Source organism: Lissotriton vulgaris, chromosome 7, assembly GCF_964263255.1.
Source record: "Lissotriton vulgaris chromosome 7, aLisVul1.2, whole genome shotgun sequence".
NCBI lineage: Eukaryota > Metazoa > Chordata > Amphibia > Caudata > Salamandridae > Lissotriton > Lissotriton vulgaris.
The window spans coordinates 1,289,433,763-1,289,456,057 of NC_141695.1; the positions used below are offsets into that span (position 1 = coordinate 1,289,433,763).

Sequence of the window (22,295 nt, forward strand, 5' to 3'; positions counted from 1 at the left end):
TATGCAAATCAGTCTGTCCCTGGCCCAGTGCATCATGGGAACAGGGCAGACTAAAGTACCAAGCCAATTCTTCACCAGAAAGGAGACAAGCTACCGGGGACCAGTTTCTGGCATTTCAGCCGTCTTCGGCCCGGCTTGCTTGAATCCTGATGGTGCAGTGAGAAAGGGACTCATGTCTAAGTATACCCTGCCACACCTATAGTGGCCAAAAACGATTCAGAAAAGGGGGTGGTGATGAACAGAGTGTCTGATATAAGCAGACCACTCTTACCCAGTCCAAAGATCAGGGCTTGATCCATCACCGTTATTTATCTCACTGCACCATCCCAGCTCAGAACCTGGCTATATGCAAATCAGTCTGTCCCTGGCCCAGTGCATCATGGGAACAGGGCAGACTAAACTACCAAGCCAATTCTTCACCAGAAAGGAGACAAGCTACCGGGGACCAGTTTCTGGCATTTCAGCCGTCTTCGGCCCGGCTTGCTTGAATCCTGATGGTGCAGTGAGAAAGGGACTCATGTCTGAGTATACCCTGCCACATCTATAGTGGCCAAAACCGATTCAGAAAAGGGGGTGGTGATGAACAGAGTGTCTGAATTAAGCAGACCACTCTTACCCAGTCCAAAGATCAGGGCTTGATCCATCACCGTTATTTATCTCACTGCACCATCCCAGCTCAGAACCTGGCTATATGCAAATCAGTCTGTCCATCACCCCCCCCTTTTCTGAATCGTTTTGTCCACCATAAGCGTGGAAGGGTATACTCAGATGTGAGTCCCTTGCTCATTGCACCATCAGGATTCAAGCAAGCCGGGCCGAAGACGGCTGTAATGCCAGAAACCGGTCCCCGGAAGCTTGTTTCCTTCCCAGTATAAGAATTGGCTTGGTAGTTTGGTCTGCCCTGTTCCCATGATGCACTGGGCCAGGGACAGACTAATTTGCATATAGCCAGGTTCTGAGCTGGGATGGTGCAGTGAGCTAAAAAACGGTGATGGATCAAGCCCTGATCTGTTGACTGGGTATGAGTGTTCTGTTTAATTCAGATACTCTGTCCATCACCACCCCCTTTTCTGAATCGTTTTGTCCACCATAAGCGTGGAAGGGTATACTCAGATGTGAGTCCCTTGCTCATTGCACCATCAGGATTCAAGCAAGCCGGGCCGAAGACGGCTGTAATGCCAGAAACCGGTCCCCGGAAGCTTGTTTCTTCCCAGTATAAGAATTGGCTTGGTAGTTTGGTCCGCCCTGTTCCCATGACGCACTGGGCCAGGGACAGACTAATTTGCATATAGCCAGGTTCTGAGCTGGGATGGTGCAGTGAGCTAAAAAACTGTGATGGATCAAGCCCTGATCTGTTGACTGGGTATGAGTGTTCTGTTTAATTCAGATACTCTGTCCATCACCACCCCCTTTTCTGAATCGGATTTCAGTTTAAAACATTAGGTTTACCCTCACATTTTCACCTAACTTTATTGCCACTTTCACCTTTGGTTTTCTTCAGTGACTGTCTGGGTTTTTTCAATGCAAAGTAAGATGTTATTAATATATGTAAATATAACAAATATTAACCTTTGGTTTTTCAGTGAATGTCTACTTTGTTTACGTAAATTACCGCTTATTACCATAGCGCATGGCAAGATTCCGCTGGGTGGGCCGCAGGGTGTGTCTTATGGCCAGGCTCTGCCCCCAACCCCCCACAAGCAGCCAACCCTGCAAGGTGCACTGCCTATGGCAATTGCGGGAGGTTAACCAAAGGGTCTGGCCCAGGCCCCCACCCTGCACAGCCAAAGGCCATGTGCAGAGTTGGTGATGGCTGCATGGCCTTATCATAGGTCATGCGTTGTGCCCAAACCTCAGCTGGGAGCCAGCCCACCCACCATGCTGTTTTTTGCTGTGTTGGCATCAGTTAGCCACAGTGCCAACCACCTGTACCGTGCCAACTCACCACAGACACTCAAACTTCCCCTTTTTTTAATGTTTTTCTGTGAAACATCCCAGGCCTCATTCCCCAGAGCTCATATTTCAGGCATACTCCACCACTAAAGGCGTCATACCAAGTCAGGCAGATTTTGTCCGGATACTTGTGGCAAAACAACATTGCTAACTTGGACCAGGACACTGCCTGGGAGTGAAGTAAACCTATAAGATGATGACACTCATACACGAATGGCATAGCCTTATAGTGCAAAAGAGCTGACACACAGGAATGTGAATACCCTAGTGGTAAATCTGGGCAAAGAACTCTCATCACCCAGCCACACTATATCAGTCATATGCTATAACTGTCTGTTTTGATTATATGTATGTTTATATTATGTATGTACATGTTGATGTTTAAGTAAAATTGTTTTGGATTAAGTGCTAACCAATCGTAACTCGTGGTAAATACATTGTGTCAGATGTATAATGCACCAATGTGTTTGAACACATTTATTTTGTCTTTCATCATGTCTCCAATTTTAGATAAAATCTTAATAAAGAAAGAACTCTATATGTTTTAAACAGTTGTCGTTCTATTGCACTGAGTTTGGGTTATCCCTCACATGATGTTATGTTAGGTTAAGAGTAGATTAATGTAAATTGAATCATAGTAACTGCCTAGGAATTTTCTTTTATTGTTGAAATCTGGGCAGTAATACACACACAATACTCTGAAGCACTTGGCACTCATGGGAATCTTTGGCAATCCCTCATGTGGTTCAGTTGCGCTGTGTGCACAGGATAGTTGATATTGACTTACCTTGCTGAGGTGAAGCATGCAATAATTGGACATGATAAACACACTGCTGTGGTGCAGTTGAGACTAAGATAAAAATTAGCAGTGGCCTAAACACAGTGCTATGGAAACAATGGCACAATAGGAAATATTGTCAATGACAGGATGGCGACTCAGAACCACTATCACAGTTGGTAAACGTTAGCACTGCACATACAAACCTCCCAGTACAATAACCATAGAACTAGAGCCAAATGTTAACAATAGCATACAATTAATTGAGGCACAGGCAGCAAGTTTCCTAATGCAAGGCAATAAAGGTCTGTACCTGTCAGCTTTCCTCACTGTCTGGGGCTTGTTCATCCACCTCAGAGTGCACAGAGGGTGAGCTGACTCAAAGTCTTCCTTGTTCCCCAGAAGCCTCTGGGCCTGTGATGTGATGGGAGAGGTGTCTGGCTCATTGATGACTTGTTGATAAAAGAGTGAAGGATTCTGAGCGAGAAGAGAGCAGTTTCTCTGAATAAAATCTCTGTAGACCTCAACTTGAGATTCAGGAGGTACACCATCACTATTCTTAGTGAGGAAGGAAACTAAAAAGATAAAAAGAAAAACATTTACAAAAACATTTCTCATACGTCCTTAATGATAATGCATATACCACTCTTACAGAGCAGTACTGACGACTGCACTGACCTTGCTGCTGAACAATGACGCTTTAGTCTCTTGTGAGTAGCCATCAGTAACACCCCAGCTAAAATTACATTGGCCCATTCTTAGGTCAAACTTTTCCTTTTCCTTAGAGACTGTAAGTAGTCTCAGTCACCTCTGCCTTGGAATACATAACTCTAGGACATTGTTGCCCCCAGTTGGAATGGAGGTCCTTGAAAGCCCATCCTGCGGCTTTCCACTCTGTAGTCACCTATTTTGACCTTGCCATGGTTCATTAGGGCAAAGGCTAACATAAGTGTGTGCCCACACTTGTAATTTTGGCCTGAGCATTTTTCCAAGGGAATGCTGGCTTTGGCCATACGTGGACACACTAACAGTTTTACATCAACAATACCAGCCTCTCTATCCCTACGTTTTCCCCAGATTAAAAAGTCAGGAACGTGTACCAGCAATGTATGGGTGAGGCTTGAGGTCAGAATTCATTCAAGTCAGATCACATTAACAAACAAGCACTGGCACAGCCAATAGGTCGCGCCTTTGGGGCCTTATAAGTGTTTAGGCAGAGCTATTGACTTTGCCAATGTGTTTAAGCCCTGCTGTAGAGAAGTGTGGCTGCTGTGCAGCATGCTGAAAAGTTGTAATAAAAAAGTGCCAGAAGCATTTTTGTTACCTTGTATTTGACCAAGAAAGCATTATGTCCAACATAACAACCATATTAAACAAGCATTGGCATATCCAATAGGACTTGCATTTGGAACCTTATAAGTATTTAGTAATGCAGCACAATATCATGGTGAAACAACATTAACCACATGGACTCTGCACATATTTCTCTGCTGTGCTGGGACTCAATATTAATGGGTGTGGTCATGACGAGCTCAGCTCGTCATGAGCACAGGAGCACTGTGCCTCATGACGAGCTGAGCCCGTCATGAGCATCGAAGGGGTTAACTGTTGCATGGCTAAACACTTATAAGGTCCCAAAGGCAAGACCTATTGGCTATGCCAATGCTTGAGAGATGCAATATTGGTGCTGACTGATGCTGTGCTAGTGATGAATGATACTGTAGTGATGCTGACTGATGCTGTGGTGATGCTGTTTAATGCTGTGGTGTGCGGAGTGATGCTCTAGTGGTGTTCAGTGATGCAGTGGTGGTATGAATGATGCTGTGTTGGTGCAGAATGACATCTGTGTGCTGCTTAAGGGGCATATCATAGTTGCAGTGTGAGAGGTGTGTACAGATTGATGCAGTATTGGTGCAGACTGCTGCTGTGCTGTTCATGAATGATGCTGTAGTGGTGCTGACTGGTGCTGTGGTGGTGCTGTTTGATGTTGTGGTGTGCTGAGTGATGCTCTAGTGGTATTGAGTGATGCTGTGTTGTTGCTGAATGACATTTGTGTGCAGCTTAAGGGGCATTTCATAGGTGCAGTGGTAGAGGTGTGTGGATTAATGCAGTATTGGTGCTAATTGATGCTGTACTGGTGATGAATGATGCTGTAGTGGTGCTGACTTATGCTGTTGTGTGCTGAGTGATACTATAGTGGTGTTCAGTGATGCAGTAGTGGTATGAATGATGCTGTGTTGGTGCAGAATGACATCTGTGTACATCTTAAGGGGCATTTCATAGGTGCAGTTGTAGAAATGTGTGTGGATTAATGCAGTATTGGTGCTAACTGGTGCTGTGCTGGCGATGAAGGATGCTATAGTGGTGCTGTGGTGATGCTGTTTAATAATGTGGTGTGCTGAGTGATGCTTGAGTGGTGTTGAGTGATGCAGTGGGGGTATGAATGGTGCTGTGTTGGTTCCGAATGACATCTGTGTGCATCATAAGGGACATTTCATAGGTGTAGGGGGAGAGGTGTGTGCGGATTGATGCAGAATTGCTGCTGACTGATGCTCTACTGGTGATCAATGAAGCTGTAGTGGTGATGAGTGTTGCTGTGGTAGTGCTGGTTGATGCTATTGTGTTCAGAGTGATGCTCTAGTGGTATTGAGAGATGCTGTGGTAGTGGTGCTGATTGATGCTGTGGTGGTGATGATTAATACTGTGGTGTGCTGAGTGATGCTCTGGTGGTGTTGATTGATGCAGTGGTGGTATGATTGATGCAGTGGTGGTATGATTGATGCAGTGGTGGTATGATTGATGCAGTGGTGGTATGATTGATGCAGTGGTGGTATGATTGATGCAGTGGTGGTATAATTGATGCAGTGGCGGTATAATTGATGCAGTGGCGGTATAATTGATGCAGTGGTGGTATAATTGATGCAGTGGTGGTATAAGTGATGCAGTGGTGGTATAATTGATGCAGTGGTGGTATAAATGATGCTGTGTTGGTGATGGCTTATGCTGTGGTGGTGCTGGTTGATGCTGTGGTGTTGTGAGTGATGCTGTAGTGGTGCAGAGTGACGCTGTGGTTGAGATGATTGATGATGTATTAATGCAGACTGATGCTGTGCTGGTGCTAAATGATGCTGTGGTGTTGCTGTTTGATGCTGTGGTGTTGTGAGTGATGCTGTAGTGGAGCAAATTGACACTGTGTTGGAGATGATTGATGCTGTGATAAGGCTGACTGATGCTCTACTGGTGCAGAATGATGCTGTGGTGGTGCTGACTATTGCTGTGGCAGTGCAGATTGATGCTGTTTTGTGCAGAGTGATGCTGTAGTGTTGATAAGTGCTACAGTGGTGGTGCTCTCTGATGCTGTGCTGTTTATGATTGATGCTGTGGTTGCGCTGGCTGATGCTATTGATACGTTGGGATGTTGCTGTGCTGGTGCAGAATGAGGCTGTAGTGGTGATGACTGATGCTGTGGTAGTGCTGATTGATGCTGTGGTGTTGTGAGTGATGCTGTGGTGGTGCAGATTGACGCTGTGTCGGAGATGATTGATGCTGTGATAATGCTGACTGATGCTGTGCTGGTGCCGAATGATGCTGTGGTGTTGCTGATTGATGCTGTGGTGTTATGAGTGATACTCTAGTGGTTCAGAGTAAAGCTGTGGTGGAGATGATTGATGCTGTGATAATGCTGACTGATGCTATGCTGGTGCCGAATGATGCTGTGGTGGTGCTGACTCTTGCTATGTTGGTGCAGATTAATGCATTGTTTTGCTGAATGATGCAGTAGTGTTAATAAGTGATACAGTGGTGGTGCTCGCTGATGGTATGCTGTCTATGATTGATGCTGTAGTTGCGCTGACTGATGCTAGTGTGATGCTAAGTAATGCTGTGGTATTGTTGATTGACAGAAATAGAGTGAAGATATAATGCACAATACGTTTCACAGGTGAGCCCCATTGAGACCTTTCTAAGGCACAGGGCAGCCAAGATAAATTCAGTTTTTCATACAAGTTATCACATTCCTATATAGCATCACAAACAGCTAAATCTTAGTAATTGAGGAGAGTTAATGAAGTTCAGCGATAATTAGAGCGGGAAAAGAGACAGAATAAGATACAATAAAATAGTGTAGGGTTTAAATACAGTGATATACTAAAGTGCACAAATCAACATCTATTTGTTTTTGGTGTTGTGTGTGATAACATTTGTTTTTACTAAAGTTATTAATGAAATACTGGTAAACTGCCTGCGATCCCTAATATAAGACATACATGGTTAGCTAGTAAAATAAGCCCACCATTTTGTGGATAATAATTGATCACGTTAACAATGCTGTATAAAAGACTATACATTAGAAAGTAAAGTCTTATGGGGGAGAGAATTCTTTGGAGTTCATCGTAAACAGAATCTACTCAAAGGGGCAACCTCAATCACAGACGATGGCTGTGTGTTTAGTAATAATAATTCACCCAAATCATATTTGGCTGGATGTTTAGTGTTATTCCACAAATATGTGCAATTTTATTTTTGGGGTGAGAGATTTGTTTAGTGTGAGTACCTGTTGTAATGTGTTAGTTGAGAGCTGTAAGGCACCATGAGGGACAAATAAATATATTTTTGAAAAACGGAAGCAAAGTGGCATGGGCCTTAAGTAAATGGTTATGCCAAAAATAACAGGCACAGCGTGCCTGAAATTCCGATTTTTGACTAATAGTAACATTGAGACAGAGTACCAAAGAATTCGATTTTTATTAGAAATAATTCTTTTCACAAATCAGAATTGGCAGGTAGTTTAGTCTAATCCCCTAAATATGTCCCATGTTTTAACTTTTTGGATGAGAAATGTGTATAATGTCGGTGCATAATTTAATGTGTTGGGGGAGAGCTGTAAGTATAACAGGGATACAAGAGGCAAATGAAACTAATGAAGAGCGAGGGGAAGAAGGGAGGGGGTGGTGCAAGCAGAGAAAGGCAGTAGATGAAGAGGACCAGGAGGGAGGGGGTAGTGCGAAGATGAGAAGGGAGGCGGAGAAGGATTTTTGAAAAACGGAAGCAAAGTCGCATGGGCCTTAAGTAAATGGTTATGCCAAAAATAACAGGCACAGCATGACTGAAATTCCGATTTTTGACTAATAGTAACAGGGACAGAGTACCAAAGAATGCGATTTTTATTAGTAATAATTCTTTTCACAAATCAGAATTGGCAGGTAGTTTAGTCTAATCCCCTAAATATGTCCCATGTTTTAACTTTTTGGATGAAAAATGTATATAATGTCAGTGCATAATTTAACAATCAGAATTCAATTTTTATTCAACGACACTGGCCCTACCATTGAGATTGCCATCATGGAGAATCAATGGATAGAGCATTTAACTCTGGTATATGGAGGAGAAACATCCCCACCAGAAAGTCGAGATACAAATGATTCTCCCTACTCCTTGGTGTTTACCTTGGAGGAAGTTAAGAGGGCCTTACGTGCCAGTCAGGGGGGCAAGGCTCCTGGACCAGACGGGGTCCCCATAGACTTGTTTAAGTCAATTATTCCATTGTGGGGGCCTCTTTTTGGGCAGGTTCTTAATGCGAGCTGCAACTCCGGATTCCTTCCCACCTGGGTAGAATCTACAATGATGCCTATCCTTAAAAAAGGGGATAGGAACGATCCGGGTTGCTACAGACCGATCTCCCTGCTGAACTCTATTACGAAGGTAGCAGGTCGGGTCATATTAGAACGCTTATTGGACTGGGCTGACGAAAACTCGATCCAACCCGATCTGCAATAAAGCTTCAGAGCTGGCTGAGGGACAGTGGAACAGGGACTGGACCTTTCCCTGTTGGTGGGGAAATACACGAGGGCTAAGAAAGGGAGCCTGTTCTTAGCTTTTGTGGACCTCTCAGCCGCTTTCGACTGTGGGGTCCACTCGAAACTATAGAAATTGCTGGGAGATTTGGGGGTTGATGTGAATATTATTTATTTTCTTAAATGTTTTTATTGCGAGGCCAAGGCACTTGTGCGTTACGGCCTGAACGGCGAGTGTTCGGCCGTATTCCCGATTAGGAGTGGAGTTAGGCAGGGCTGTGTCCTGGCTCCATTCCTTTTTAATTTGTACATAAACGGGCTCGAGGGAGCCTTGTGTAAAGATAACCGGGACTTTCCCCATGTCAACGGCCGTCCAATACCAGCCCTATTGTACGCTGATGATGCTGTTTTGATGTCACGTACTCAGGTGGGTCTGCAACGCGTTGTGGATAGTTTTACTCTTTTTATGGAAGACTTGGGTCTAAGGGTCAATTCTTCAAAAACATTTATTACGCGCTGCGGCAGAGGTTTTAAGATTAACAAAGATATTTTTATTGCAGGACAAAAGATCGAGGCTACTAAAAAATTCTCCTACCTGGGTATCCTTTTTTCCCAGAATGATTCCTGGGTACAAGCCGTAGCAGCAAAAAAATTGGCCATTTCACTCTCTACCTCTGCACTTACTATATTCGCCAGGAAATTGGGCAACAGACCTCCTGAGGAATTAATTAAAATATATAAGGCTAAATGTGTTTCTGCAGCACTTTATGGGAGTGGGGTATGGGGGTTTGCCGATCTTTCCCCTATCCAGATAGTTGAAAACTCCTTTTTAAAATACATATTAGCCATACCTGGCAGTACCTCAGGGTGAGTTTGCCATGCTGAACTAGGTATCCCGTTCATCTCCAATTTAATCAGGATAGAGCCTGTGCTATTGTGGCACAGGTTATGGACGAAAGATTAAACCAAATTAAACAGATATCCTCACAGACATACTGAAACTGAAAAGAGTTATGAGGATTGCCTGGTTGAGATATGTTCACAACTTTAAGGATCTGGGCCATTCACAATATTTTTTAAATCCTTCCTCTATTAGCACAGTAACAAGAAAGGATTTAAGGAAAGAGTGTTTAATGCTGCTGGATACCCTGAGAATGACATCTGATATTTTAAAGCCTTCTGTCCTGCATAATCAATTAATTTTAACCACTTTTAACATTCAACCCTACTTCTCTTTCATGCCCGGTGCTTACAACAGGTTCCTGCTAACCCGTTTTAGGTTGGGGACCTTCCATAGATTAGTTGTTTTTCCGGTTATGAATGATTGGACACATGATCTCCGGCCCTGCCCCTGTGATAACATTTCCCCCCAAACCACGATCCACGTTATTTTATTCTGCAATTTTTTTTCCACTGTTAGACAGCTGCTCTTAGTCCCTATTCTAAAGAAATCTGGACTACGCCAATGTCGCCCTGCCTTACTGTTATTACAGCTATTAGACAACGAAAATGGCACTCTGAGAAACCTAGCCTTTTTGAAAAAAGTGCTCCATCTTCGGAAACTTATGACTACTTGATGTTTGCTTTTTGCACAGTAACAATGGTTACAATTTTATGATAATTGTACTGTAATTCTTTTTTAATATGATATATGTAATATTCTCATTATGGATTTTTAAATGAAATTGTCTTTGTATGTTATATTTGTGTGCTTTTATGACTTATTTAACAATCAAATAAAGCTTTTCTTGATCTTGATCTAATGTGTTGGGGAGAGCTGTATGTATAACAGGGATACAAGAGGCAAATGAAACTAACGAAGAGGGAAGGGGAGAAGGGAAGGGGTGGTGCAAGAAGAGGAGCGCTGTTCCTTTATGACGTTCGAATGAGAAACAGGAGCTAGGAAGCTCCTGCGAGAGCCGACCTCTAATATGTGTCAAACTTTCCATATTAGGGGGGTGGCAGAAACATAAGGCAGTGACAACCTGTGAGGTGTTCGCTGAAGCTGTCCTTTGATCAGTTGGATTTTGCTTGTGACAGATGGCTGTTAAAAAAGCAGGGGCTGATTTCAGAACAGCTATTGCACAGTGTCAGGAACATACGATTTGTTCGGACCCTTCGTGTTGCCGCCACTTGTATTCCTGCGCGGCATAAGAGGGCTCGAATAGTGGTGAAACCCAAGCGGTTAAATGTGTGGTTCCCCTGGTCATTCTAATAAGATTATTGTCATTTAGTATAACTTCTGTACAGTATTTGTCTATAATTGGTTGTCCTGGTAGATTCTCTTCCATTAAGATGGCCGACGGACTGAGTCGCTCTGTGTTCTAAGAGCGGTCGGCATTCTAGTTTACCTGTGGGGAGCGCGAGCTCCGCACTGCGCACTTCAACATGGTATTTCGTTGAGGAAGCAGCCGGTTTTCAGCTTCGCGTCTACAATTCATGACGGAAACTTAATATCCGCCGGTATTGCTTGAATAATTCCGTTAGTAATATCCTGTAGTCATAGAGAATTTCCCACAAGCAGCAGGGAGGTTCGTCACCTGAAGGAAGTTGAATTCAAGACGGCTGAGGAGGCAAGGCAGACACGACGTTGGCAAGTCTATATCGTCGTTCCATTCGGCAAACCTTTGCTTCATAGAACTTCAGAGACTGTCAAGTGGCAGCAGTGGCAACAACTGGAAGTTTACAGTAAGACAGTTAGTCAGCGAACAGCAGCAGCGAACTTTGGTCCTTGTTCCCTTCCTTGCGCTTACCCTCTCTTTTCCTTCTCCCTTGATACCTACCCTGTACCTTTTTGCGCGCTCTGAAGGAATATTTGGGCTTGAAGCTGCGAGGAGAACTTTCTTAGTAATTCACATTGCAAATCACAGAAACCGCAGTAAAGCAGGAGCATGAGGCATTCCAGGTAAAAGGCTAAAAGGACATTGGGTTATTAGAACTGCTAAATAAGAACTTAGAGTAATGAGAGTATCCTTATTTTCCAGTCAGGAAGCCTCCACAGAAAATAATCTCACACAGAAGAGAAGCATTGCCTAGAGAACCACTGGTAGGATAAAATGTATGTATTTCCCATAGAGTAAATATCTAGAGGTAGGTTGTTGTGGTTTATTCTCTTCCTCTTCTGTGCATTAGGCATCATCAAATTGGCGAACTGCAGACCCAAAAGACAGTCAGAAGCCAGAACAGGTGCCAGAGGTTTTCAAGGTGTCTCTTCTCTCTCTCTCCATTTCCCCTTTCCCTGTTGCTAGTGTACTTTGCTCTTGTAGCGGAGACACTGGTAGGAGGGCGATTGGGACTTGCAGCGATACTACCTCTGCGAAGTGTTCAGGAGCCTTTTGACACACAGGGAAAGTCTCAAACCTGTGGCCCTTTTACAACTCTAAAAACCCTCACCAGGCTAGAGGAAGTGTGAGAGCAAAGTACTGGGGTCCTGTAGGGAGCCTTGTCAGGCAACAGAGGGCAGCCATCTGCTTTAAATCAGTTATTTCAAACCAGGTATGCAACTACATCTGTAAAGTCCTTCTTGAAACATAAAAAACGAGAATGCAGCCTGCCCTCGCCGCTGTTGTTTAAACAAGACATGTGGCCGTGAACTGGAGTGCGCAAGCTAAAGTGATAAGCAAAAGTGAAACTGATCGCGGTCCAGATGGCGCCTCGGACAGTGAAAGCTGGCAGATGCGCGTGCGTGCCCGCGCGAACGCAAGCGCTAGGCCATCAAAAGCATGGGGTAGCACTTTCAAAACCCCGTTTACTAAATGTCTCGCCAGAACAGCTCATGAACTGGCTCAGACCAGACCTAAAAAAAGAATATAAAACAGGACACTTTTCTTAACTGTAATACACGTTACATAGATCCACATGATTCACGTGCTTTTTTAACAAAAAAAGAGCAGTACCTTGAAAAAGAGTGAGGGAAATGCTGTATGTTCAATTAGGTTTCCGAACACTGCCTAGCCTGTACCTCCAAAGATGACAGATAGAGACCTAATGATTAATAATTCTAAATCATTTGTCATGCAAGTAGGTCAACAACCCAGAAGAAATTTTCTATTCAAAATAGATGAAGCGGTAATCCAGATTTCAAAAACATTCTCCTATCTAGGGGTCCTTTTTGATACTAAAATAAATTGGGGCCCGCATCTACTTAAAAAGAAAGGAGTGCTGGTCAGGGTGAATGCCTCTATTTTTTATTTTGCCTCAAAACTGGGGAAAAAACCTACTGGCGCCATGCTGCAACTTTATAATGCTAAATCAGTGGCAACGGGCGTATATGGTAGTGAAATATGGGAGTATGTCGGTGGCGAGCAGCTGCAGATCACTGAAAACTCCTTTATGAAGCGTCTTTTGTGTGTTCCCTCTGGCACATCCAATCTTGCAGTGCACGAAGAATTGGGGACACAATATATATATGTGATATCTTTGCGCTACGCCCACTGATCTGCTGGATAAAACTATGGCTGAACCCTGACATCCCACTGACACACCTGATAGTGAGGGACTGCTTGTCTCAGGACAAGGCACTGTCAATCCCATGGATAAAACATCTGAAATCCAGTTTCTCTAGACTGGGGCGCATCGATTTGTTTGAAAATCCTAGTCAGATTGTCAAGGGGGACCTGGAGGTAACTAAATGGGCCTTCCTCATGGTCAGGAAGACTCAGAGGGAAGGCGTGGAACTCCAGAAGCCGAGTGTCAGAAAATATGTTATGTTGAAAACGTGTGTAACTACTGAGCCGTATCTATTGGGTTCCCTGTCTTCTCATGAAAAGTTCTTATTAACCAGGTTCAGGTTGAATCTTTTTCATCACCTGCTTGTTAGGCCAAAAACTGCTAATTTTAATAAGACTGCAGCTCCCTGCGGCTGCGACGGAAAGTCTCCGCAGGATATGCTGCATTTTATATTTTTATGTAGTTTTTATGAATACCCCAGTAAGCGCCATCTGGGGACTCTTTTAAGAAAGCTTAATTTTATTCAGATCAGACCGGCCTTGTTGTATTTACAACTTCTGCACAATGATAGTATTCTCCAAGTGACTGAATTTTTAAAATTAACTGTTAAATATAGAAAATGTATGGATCTGTAGTGGCCCACGTGTAATGAATCTTTCCAATCTTCTGGCTTTTATTTAATGAAGAAATTATGCCCTTGCACCTTTTGCACTTTATCATGATATGTGATTTTAACAAAAGTATTATGAATTGTGAGTATTATTGTATATGCTCTTTTATGGTTTTGAACAAAAACCGAAATAAAGTTTATTTGACTGACTACCTCCAAATGTACATTAGCATCCAAGCAGTAGCACTGCATGCATGTGTGGAAATTAGTCCATGTGTTATAGATCTGCTATAAGACGTACTAGCAAATACTGATGTTGGATCCTGATTGAGCCGTAGCACTTTTTGTTACGCATTTCGATCCAGCACCAGTTGATTTTTTGCACTGAACAAGTTACTTACCTTTGGTAATGCTATTGCTGGTATTATGGTTGCAGCACCTTCACCTTTTGAATATTCCCAAGGTGTTAAAATGAAGGAGTAAACTTTTCAACAGTGACTCTGCACGCTGGTAGGTGGCACCATGCTGCTCCACACTGACACCTATCCACTCCAGAAAAGATGTGTGGAGCCTATATAAACGCCACGCCTGTGAGCGGATGTCAGTTGCTTTCGAGGCTGCCTACGCCACCGAAACAGAGACCCAAAAGCAAACTGTTTTGACCAGTGTGTAGATTCCTAGACTTGGGATCTCATTAATGGATAGAGTCCAATCACAGAACGGGGAGGTTGGAAGGGTAAATGAGGAATCTGCAGTTAGACAGTCTCTACCATTTAGAGCGTTACTGACAGTATGTAACTTGTTAGTCCAATAGAGACTTCTAGCTGCAGAATCGTCACCTTTTGAACCAAATACCAAAGCAGTATCTATTTGGATGTGTGTCTGTGGATTGGACTCAAACTAGAAAGTCCTGCACAACCAAACAGGCAAAATGCCCTTCTCGGCGGAATTGACTGTCCAGACAATAGTGGTTTTTGAGCATATGAAGGGAGGTTAACATAGCCACCTGGCAAATGTCAAGGGCAGGAACTCCACGTGCCAACACAGTGGTAGCTGATTTAACCCTGGTAGAAATCGGTACATAGTCATTCTGGAGGCTGCTTTTTCGCCACAAAGCATTGCATATCTTAAATATAAAGCACAATCCAGTGGGAGATTATTCTCTTCTGCACAGTCTTATCTTTCTTTGCTTCAGAGAACCACACAAAGAGCTATTTGAGCATACGGTGTTCTTTTGTCTGATCAATATAAAAGCTTGGAGCTCTTTTGGGGTTCAAAGTGTTGAGTCTCTTCTCTTTATAGGGGCGAGGCGAAGCATAGAACGCCAGCAATGTGATGTTTTGACCGACGTCGAACTGTCATAACTTTAGGCAAGAAGGATGCCTGTGTCTGCAAACCCAAGTAGTCTGAGAAGAAGGTGGTGTAGCACAAGTTACTAATTGTGTAACGATATATCTGTAAGAGACATTAGTTAGTGATAGATTCCTTACCTTAGAATATCCCCAGGCGTCAAACTGGATCCGGTAAGTTTTCGTCAACAGTACCCCTGCGCGTCGGAAGATGGCGCCGTGCGGCTCCGCGTCAGTCGCTGGTGTCGTATGCACAGAGATGACATCAGGGAGACTACTTAGGCACCACCCATGTGCGCTGAAGTCAGTTCTGTACACAACTTTCCGCGCCAGGAATGCAGAGCCATGCAAGAAACGGACCACAGTTGCCATAAAACTAGGGCCCTGAAAGGGATGACCTTAACCCTAGAAATCAGTTCGCAGAACGGGGAGGATGACTGTGGTGGTAAGGAATCTATCACTAAGTAATATCTCTTACAGATATATCGTTGCACAAGTAGTAACTTGTGCATCTGAAAGAGACACGTTAGTGATAGATTCCTCACCTTAGAATAGATACCCCAGCAATACCAACCCCGGTGATGGGTCTGGGAACAAAGATCACACCAGAAAGTCACGGAGAACAGAACGGCCAAAGAAACTGTCTCTCCGGACCGGACTGTCAAGGCAATAATGCTTGGTAAACATGTGCAGCGAGGCCCATGTAGCTGCCTGACATATGTCCTGCAAGGGGACGCTACGCCCCAAGGCAGTAGTGATTGCCATTGCCTGGGTAGAATGGGCACACTGCCCCACAGAAGGCTCCTTCTTAGTCAACGAGTAACATGTTTTGATGCACGGAACGACCCATCCAGAGATGGTCCGTTTGGGCACGGCCGACCTTTTTTGGCATCCACGTAGCTAACAAAAAGTTGGTCATCCACCCGGAATGGTAGTGTGCGCTTCAGATAAAACGAGAGCACACGCTCTGGTTCCAGACGGTGTAGCCTCTATTCCTCTTTTGAAGGTTGCAGAGGCGGAAAGAACGTGGGCAAAGTGATGATCTGTCCGATGTGGAAGGGCGTGACAACCTTGAGCAAGAAAGAAGGATGAGTCCTTAAAACCACCTTGTCCGGATAAGGAGGCTTAGAAGAAAGAGCCTGGAGCTCACTCACTCTTCTTGCAGAGGTGATAGCTACCAGGAAAGCCGTCTTTAGAGTGAGAAGACGCAAGGGACAGTTATGAAGCGGCTCAAAGGGAGCGCACATCAGATAAGTTAAGACAAGATTCAAGTCCCATTGAGGCATTATGAAAGGCACCGGAGGAAACGTGTTTGTAATGCCCTTCAGGAAGCGATTAACAACCAGGGACTTAAAAAGAGAAGGCTGATCTGGAAGCCTTAGAAAGGCGGAAATGGCCGAAAAGTAGCCCTTGATAGTGCCCTGAACAGAGCCCTGCTGGGCCAAAGAGAGAAGAAACAGAAGAACCTCAGAAAGAGGGGCAGAAAGGGGATCCACAGCCTTTGCTGTGCACCATGCCACAAATTTGTTCCACCTGCAGGCGTATACCGTCTTAGTGGAGGGACGCCTAGCTGCCAGAATGAAATCACAAACTTCGGAAGGAAGGTCGAAAGCTGTCAACTGTCACCGCTCAATCTCCACGCATGGAGGTGGAGACTGGACAGGTTCGGGTGGAGGACCTTCCCCTGCTGCTGCGACGGAAGATCCTCCCAAAGAGGCAGTCGGATCGGGGGAGTAATCGCCATGCTGAATAGCTCAGGATACCAGTATCTTCGTGCCCAATCTGGAGCCACAGGGATGACTTGGGCCTGGTCACACCGAATCTTCTTCAGCACTCTGGGCAGAAGTGGTATAGGCGGAAAGGCGTACAACAGACCGAAACTCCACTCGTCACGAAAAGCGTAGTCGAGCAAGTGCCGCCTTGGAAATTCCAACGTGCAGAACTGATGACATTGCGCGTTCTCTTCGGTGGTGAATAAATCTAACCAAGAGACCTTGCGCCACGTCAGAGTTCAGACGCCATTCGTAATCCATCATGCACCAGCGGCTGAGTTCATCCGCCCTGGCGTTCAGAGAACCTGCCAGGTGTTGAACCCCAAGGTCATGTCTTGATGTTCCTGCCATGTCCAGAGGCGGAGAGCCTCCTGACATGGGGCCCACGACCCCAACCCGCCCTATTTGTTGCAGTACCACATGGCCGTGGTGTTGTCTGTGAACACCTGCACTACACTTTCCCAGACAGAGGGAAGGAATGCCTTCAGTGCAAGTCGGATCGCCCGAAGCTTCATAAGATTGATGTGGAGCCAGGAAACCGCCGGAGACCAGAGGCCTCTGATCTCCGCCTCTCCCATGTGGCCACCTCATCCCAGGAGGGACACATCCGTCACCACTGTGTGCTCCGGTTGGGAAAGGGATCTGCCATTGACTCAATCGCGATTCGTGAGCCACCACTGCAACTGTTGAGCAGTGCCCTCCGAGATCTGGACGTGATCGGACAGTTTGCCTTGATGCTGTGCCCACTGGAACTTCAGGTCCCACTGCAGAGCCTGCATATGCCATCTGGCATGTTGCACTAGCAGGATGCAGGAAGCCATGAGGCCCAGGAGCTGGAGGGTCATCCTGACTGAAACCCGGGATAGAGGCTGAAAGATCAGAATCATAGCCTGAATATCCAGGAGGATAAACCCGAAACTGCATCAAATCCTCCAGACCCGCTCAGATGAAGGAGAGCTTCTGAGAAGGGCTCAGGTGCGACTTCGGCATGTTTATAGAGAACCCAGCAAATGCAGGAGGTCGGCCGTAGTCTGGAGGTGGGAGACGACTGCCTGGGCCGAGCCCGCCTTAAACAACCAGTCATCGAGATAGGGGAAAACTGAAACCCCTGATCTGCATAGATGAGCTGCGACCACCGTCATCTCTTTCGTGAATACCCGAGGGGCACTGGTAAGGCCAAAGGGGAGCACGGCAAACTGAAAGCGCTCTTGGCCTACCGTGAACTGCAGGTAACGCCAGTGGGCCGGCAGGAAAAGGATATGAAAATATGCGTCCTGCAATTCCAACACTACCATCCAATCTCCAGGGTCGAGGGCAGCCAAGACCTGAGCTAGAGTAAACATCCTGAATTTCTCCTTCCGGAGGAAGCGGTTGACGTTCCTGAGGTCCAAGATGGGACGCAGGCCCCCATTTTCCTTCTTGAGGACCAGAAAGTAGTGGGAATACTAGGAACGTTTTGCAGCAGATGCTGCGGGAGCGGAGGTGGACTGGACCTCTGTCCCGCTGCGGCGGGAACCACATCCGCCACCGCGCAGTGGTTGGTTCTGCGCAGGCTTCTGGCTGAACGAACGTGTCGGGGCAGCCCTTCTGTGGCCACGAAAGGAACGAAAAGTAGATGTGGCCCAGCGCGTGGTGGAGAGACCCAAGGACTTGGCCGTAGCCCGGTGAGTCATTAAAGCACTCCAGCGCACTATCTGCCTTATCACCAAACAGGTGAGTACCATCAAAGGGCATATCCATAAGCAAACTTTGTGCATCCCGTAAAAAAACAATGGACTGCAACCAGGCGTGGCGACGGAGGGCCACTGTTGTGGAAATCGCCCTACCCAGTGAGTCTGAGGTGTCCAGTCTACACCTGATGGCGAACTTGCTGCATCTTTCCCCTCAGTAACAGCTTGGGAAAGCACTGTCCGAACCTCTTCTGAGCACTGAGGCAGCACCTGCGCAACTGTGTCCCCCACAGCGTGGGTATTGCGGCCCAAGAGGCATGCGGTGTTCACCAACTGCAGCCTTAAGCTGGCAGATGAAAAAAGTTTCTTGCCGAACTGTTCCAGCTTCTTGGATTACTTATCCGGCGGAGCAGTAGGGAATGTGCTTTGGGAAGTGGAGGCCTGGACGGCCAGGCTCTCCAGGGTGGGCAGACAGAAAAGCAGGGTCACCCGGGGCTGGCCGATGGCACCTGGCCACATCCTTATCCACAGGGACCCTGTGGCTGGTCTAGACCAGGTGCCCATCAAGATGTCAGTTAGGGCCTCATTTGGGTGCTCCAAAGAGCTTGCTGCCAGCTGAAGCACCTCAGTGAGGAGATTGGTCTTGATGATCACTGTAGACCGATCAAGGTCAAGGGCCTCAGCTGCTCTACCGAGCACCACAGTGTATGTAGCACCCTCCTCCGCCACAGCAGGAGGAGAAAGAAACCCAGGGTCAGAGGAGAGGTCCAGGCCACCAGCATCCTCTAGCTCTTCTGTCCATTCCTGTTCCGACGCGCACTTCCGTGCGAGAGGGTTCTTTTTTTCAGACCCCTCCCAGTCGTCCCCTTCCTACATTGCGCGTGGCACAGATTGCGGAGGTGAGGGAGGGACATGTGAATAAAAAATGTCGAACGGCGCCGGGAACGGCGCAGGTCCGGCTCCATGTCACAATTAGGGTCCCAACCAGGAACAAAATTGTCCGGAAGCCTGGGCAAGGGCGGTGGTTGAACAAACGGAACCTAATGCGGTGCCGGGATCGAAGACGTAGGGGCCGCCTACTGACCCCGGCGCAAGGGAGGGCCCTCACCTGGGACCGTGGGGCCCAAAGGTGCGCCGGCAGGAGCCTGAGGCCTGAAAAGGCGGTCCATGGCTGCAAGAAAATCTTGCACCTGGGCATCGTCCCGAATGGTCGCTCCCCCTCGCTCCCACAGCTGAAGCACCTTCACTGAGCACTCGTGCCTCTGCACTCGTGTCTGGTATTGTAGCTCTGCTGAAAGAATTAATTGAATAGCTGTGTTAATTTAGAGCGCATTTGCATCGTACTTCATAGCGCTTGTGTTAGAGCTTGGGCGTCGTACCTTAGAGCGCTTGTGTTATCGTAGCTCTGGTGACTGAATTGCTGTTTGAAATTAGCGCTTGTGCAATATTGATTTCTGAGAAGCCCTCCTTCATTGAGGCCATTGCGCTGGGTTTCGCTTTGAATCCCTCCCACCATTTTGTTGTTGTGCTTTCCACCTGGCCCGCCTCCCTGCTACCGCCTCCCAGCTGACCCTCCCACTCACGTACAGAGGGATCTCCACCCCCCAGGCAAGACTGTGACCACCTGGACATCGTCCCGAATGGTCGCTCCCCCTCGCTCCCACAGCTGAAGCACCTTCACTGAGCACTCGTGCCTCTGCACTCGTGTCTGGTATTGTAGCTCTGCTGAAAGAATTAATTGAATAGCTGTGTTAATTTAGAGCGCATTTGCATCCTACTTCATAGCGCTTGTGTTAGAGCTTGGGCGTCGTACCTTAGAGCGCTTGTGTTATCGTAGCTCTGGTGACTGAATTGCTGTTTGAAATTAGGGCTTGTGCAATATTGATTTCTGAGAAGCCCTCCTTCATTGAGGCCATTGCGCTGGGTTTCGCTTTGAATCCCTCCCACCATTTTGTTGTTGTGCTTTCCCCTGGCCCGCCTCCCTGCTACCGCCTCCCAGCTGACCCTCCCACGCTCCGCCCCCCCACTATCCATTTAAGATAGATGAACCCACGCGCAGCGTCCACGCGCTACGGCCGCGCCGAAGGTGCGCCAAAGGTAAGCCCGTCTACGCCCGTCCGCGCCTGGACCGCGCCCAGCGCCAGACCCCCTGGACCCCGTAATGCCCAGCCCACTCGCTTCACTTACGATACCACCACCCTCCTAGCCCTGAACCCCGGCCGCTCCCCCAACTGCGTCCAAGCCGCTCCTGGACACACCCATGGACCCTTCTCTTGCAACTCCTGCAAGTTCGACGGCACCAAGAACAACTCCTCATCCACTAACACACAACAGCTAGCTGATTCCAACCACCTAAAATGCATCCTGCTCAACACCCGCTCAATCCACAGACACGCCATCGACCTCTGGAATCTACTAGACACCTTTTCACCGGACGTCGCCTTCCTAACAGAAACATGGATGAACGCCTCTTCAGCCCCAGACATCACCATCGCCATTCCGGAAGGATACAAGATCATCAGAAAGGACCGCATCAAGCATACAGGAGGAGGCATCGCTATCGTCCATAAGAACTCCATCCGCATCTCAACCAGCTCAGACGTCAACCTCGCTAGCGCCGAACACCTTCACTTCCAGATCCAAACCGACCCCAAGACCACACTCAGAGGCACCCTCCTCTACCGGCCTCCAGGACCCCGCGCACAATTCAGTGACGACATCACTGACTTCATCACCCCACACGCCCTCCCCTCCAAGGAATACATTCTATTGGGAGACCTCAACTTTCACCTGGAAAAGAGCAACGACAGCAACGCCACCACCCTTCTGGACAATCTCGCCAACCTCGGACTCAAACAACTCGTCACTACCCCCACCCACATTGCAGGTCACACTCTCGACCCTATCTTCACCTCCAGCAAACATGTCTCATTTAGTCACACCACAGCTCTTCACTGGACGGACCACAGCTGCGTTCACTTTACCTACAATAAGACCACAATCCACAACCATCCTCAACCCACCCTGCGAAGAAACTGGAACAAAATCACCAGCGACCAGATCTCCTCATCGCTTCTTCTAAACCCCCCGCCCACTCCTCAAACCCCGACCAAGCAGCCATTAACCTCACCCAATGGCTATCCAACAGCGCCGACATCCTAGCACCGTTGAAAAAACGCCTAATCAAGCTAGGCAGCAAAAACGCATCCTGGTTCAACGACGATCTTAAGAAATCGAAGAAACACTGTCGCTCCCTCGAAAAGGCCTGGAAAAAAGATCCTAACACCAGCACCAGGGACGCCTTCAAAAACGCCACCCGCTTACACCACCAACTTATCCGGTCTGCCAAGAAAGCCGCATTCAAAGACCGTCTAGATAACAACGCCCACAACAGCAAGGAATTATTCAACATCGTCAAAGAATTTACCAACCCATCAGCCAACTCCAACGACATCACCCCCTCCCAAGCCCTCTGCGACTCCCTAGCTTCCTTCTTCCACAACAAAATCGCAGACATCCACAACAGCTTCGACAACCGACCCGAAGACCAACCCACCCAATCTTCTGCAGGACCCTCACCCCCCTTGAACATCCTTAACGACTGGAACCCAATCTCCACTGAGGACACCATCCACCTGATGAACTCCATCCACTCAGGATCCCCAACTGACCCATGCCCTCACCACATCTTCAACAAAGTAGACTCCATCATAGCACCACACCTCTGAGATGTCATCAACTGCTCCCTCAACTCCGCCACCTTCCCGGAAAGCTGGAAACACGCAGAACTCCGCGCCCTTCTGAAAAAACCCACAGCTGACCCCACCGAACTCAAAAACTACCGCCCCATCTCGCTTCTTCCATTCCCGGCCAAAGTCATTGAGAAAGCTGTCAACAACCAGCTCGCCGCCTTCCTCGAAAC

At 47.0% G+C, this 22,295-nt stretch overlaps 1 protein-coding gene across 7 annotated transcripts in view; it reads right to left on the reverse strand.

Annotated features, from left to right (window-relative positions):
* TEP1 (telomerase associated protein 1) overlaps positions 1-22,295 on the reverse strand; it is a 1,080,103-nt gene that overhangs the window by 447,979 nt on the left and 609,829 nt on the right. For all 7 annotated transcript variants that reach the window (XM_086931874.1, XM_086931872.1, XM_086931869.1 and 4 more), the window contains one exon: positions 3,045-3,306. In XM_086931874.1, coding sequence (XP_086788000.1) covers positions 3,045-3,306 — 262 coding nt within the window. The remainder of the gene's footprint in view (positions 1-3,044; positions 3,307-22,295) is intronic.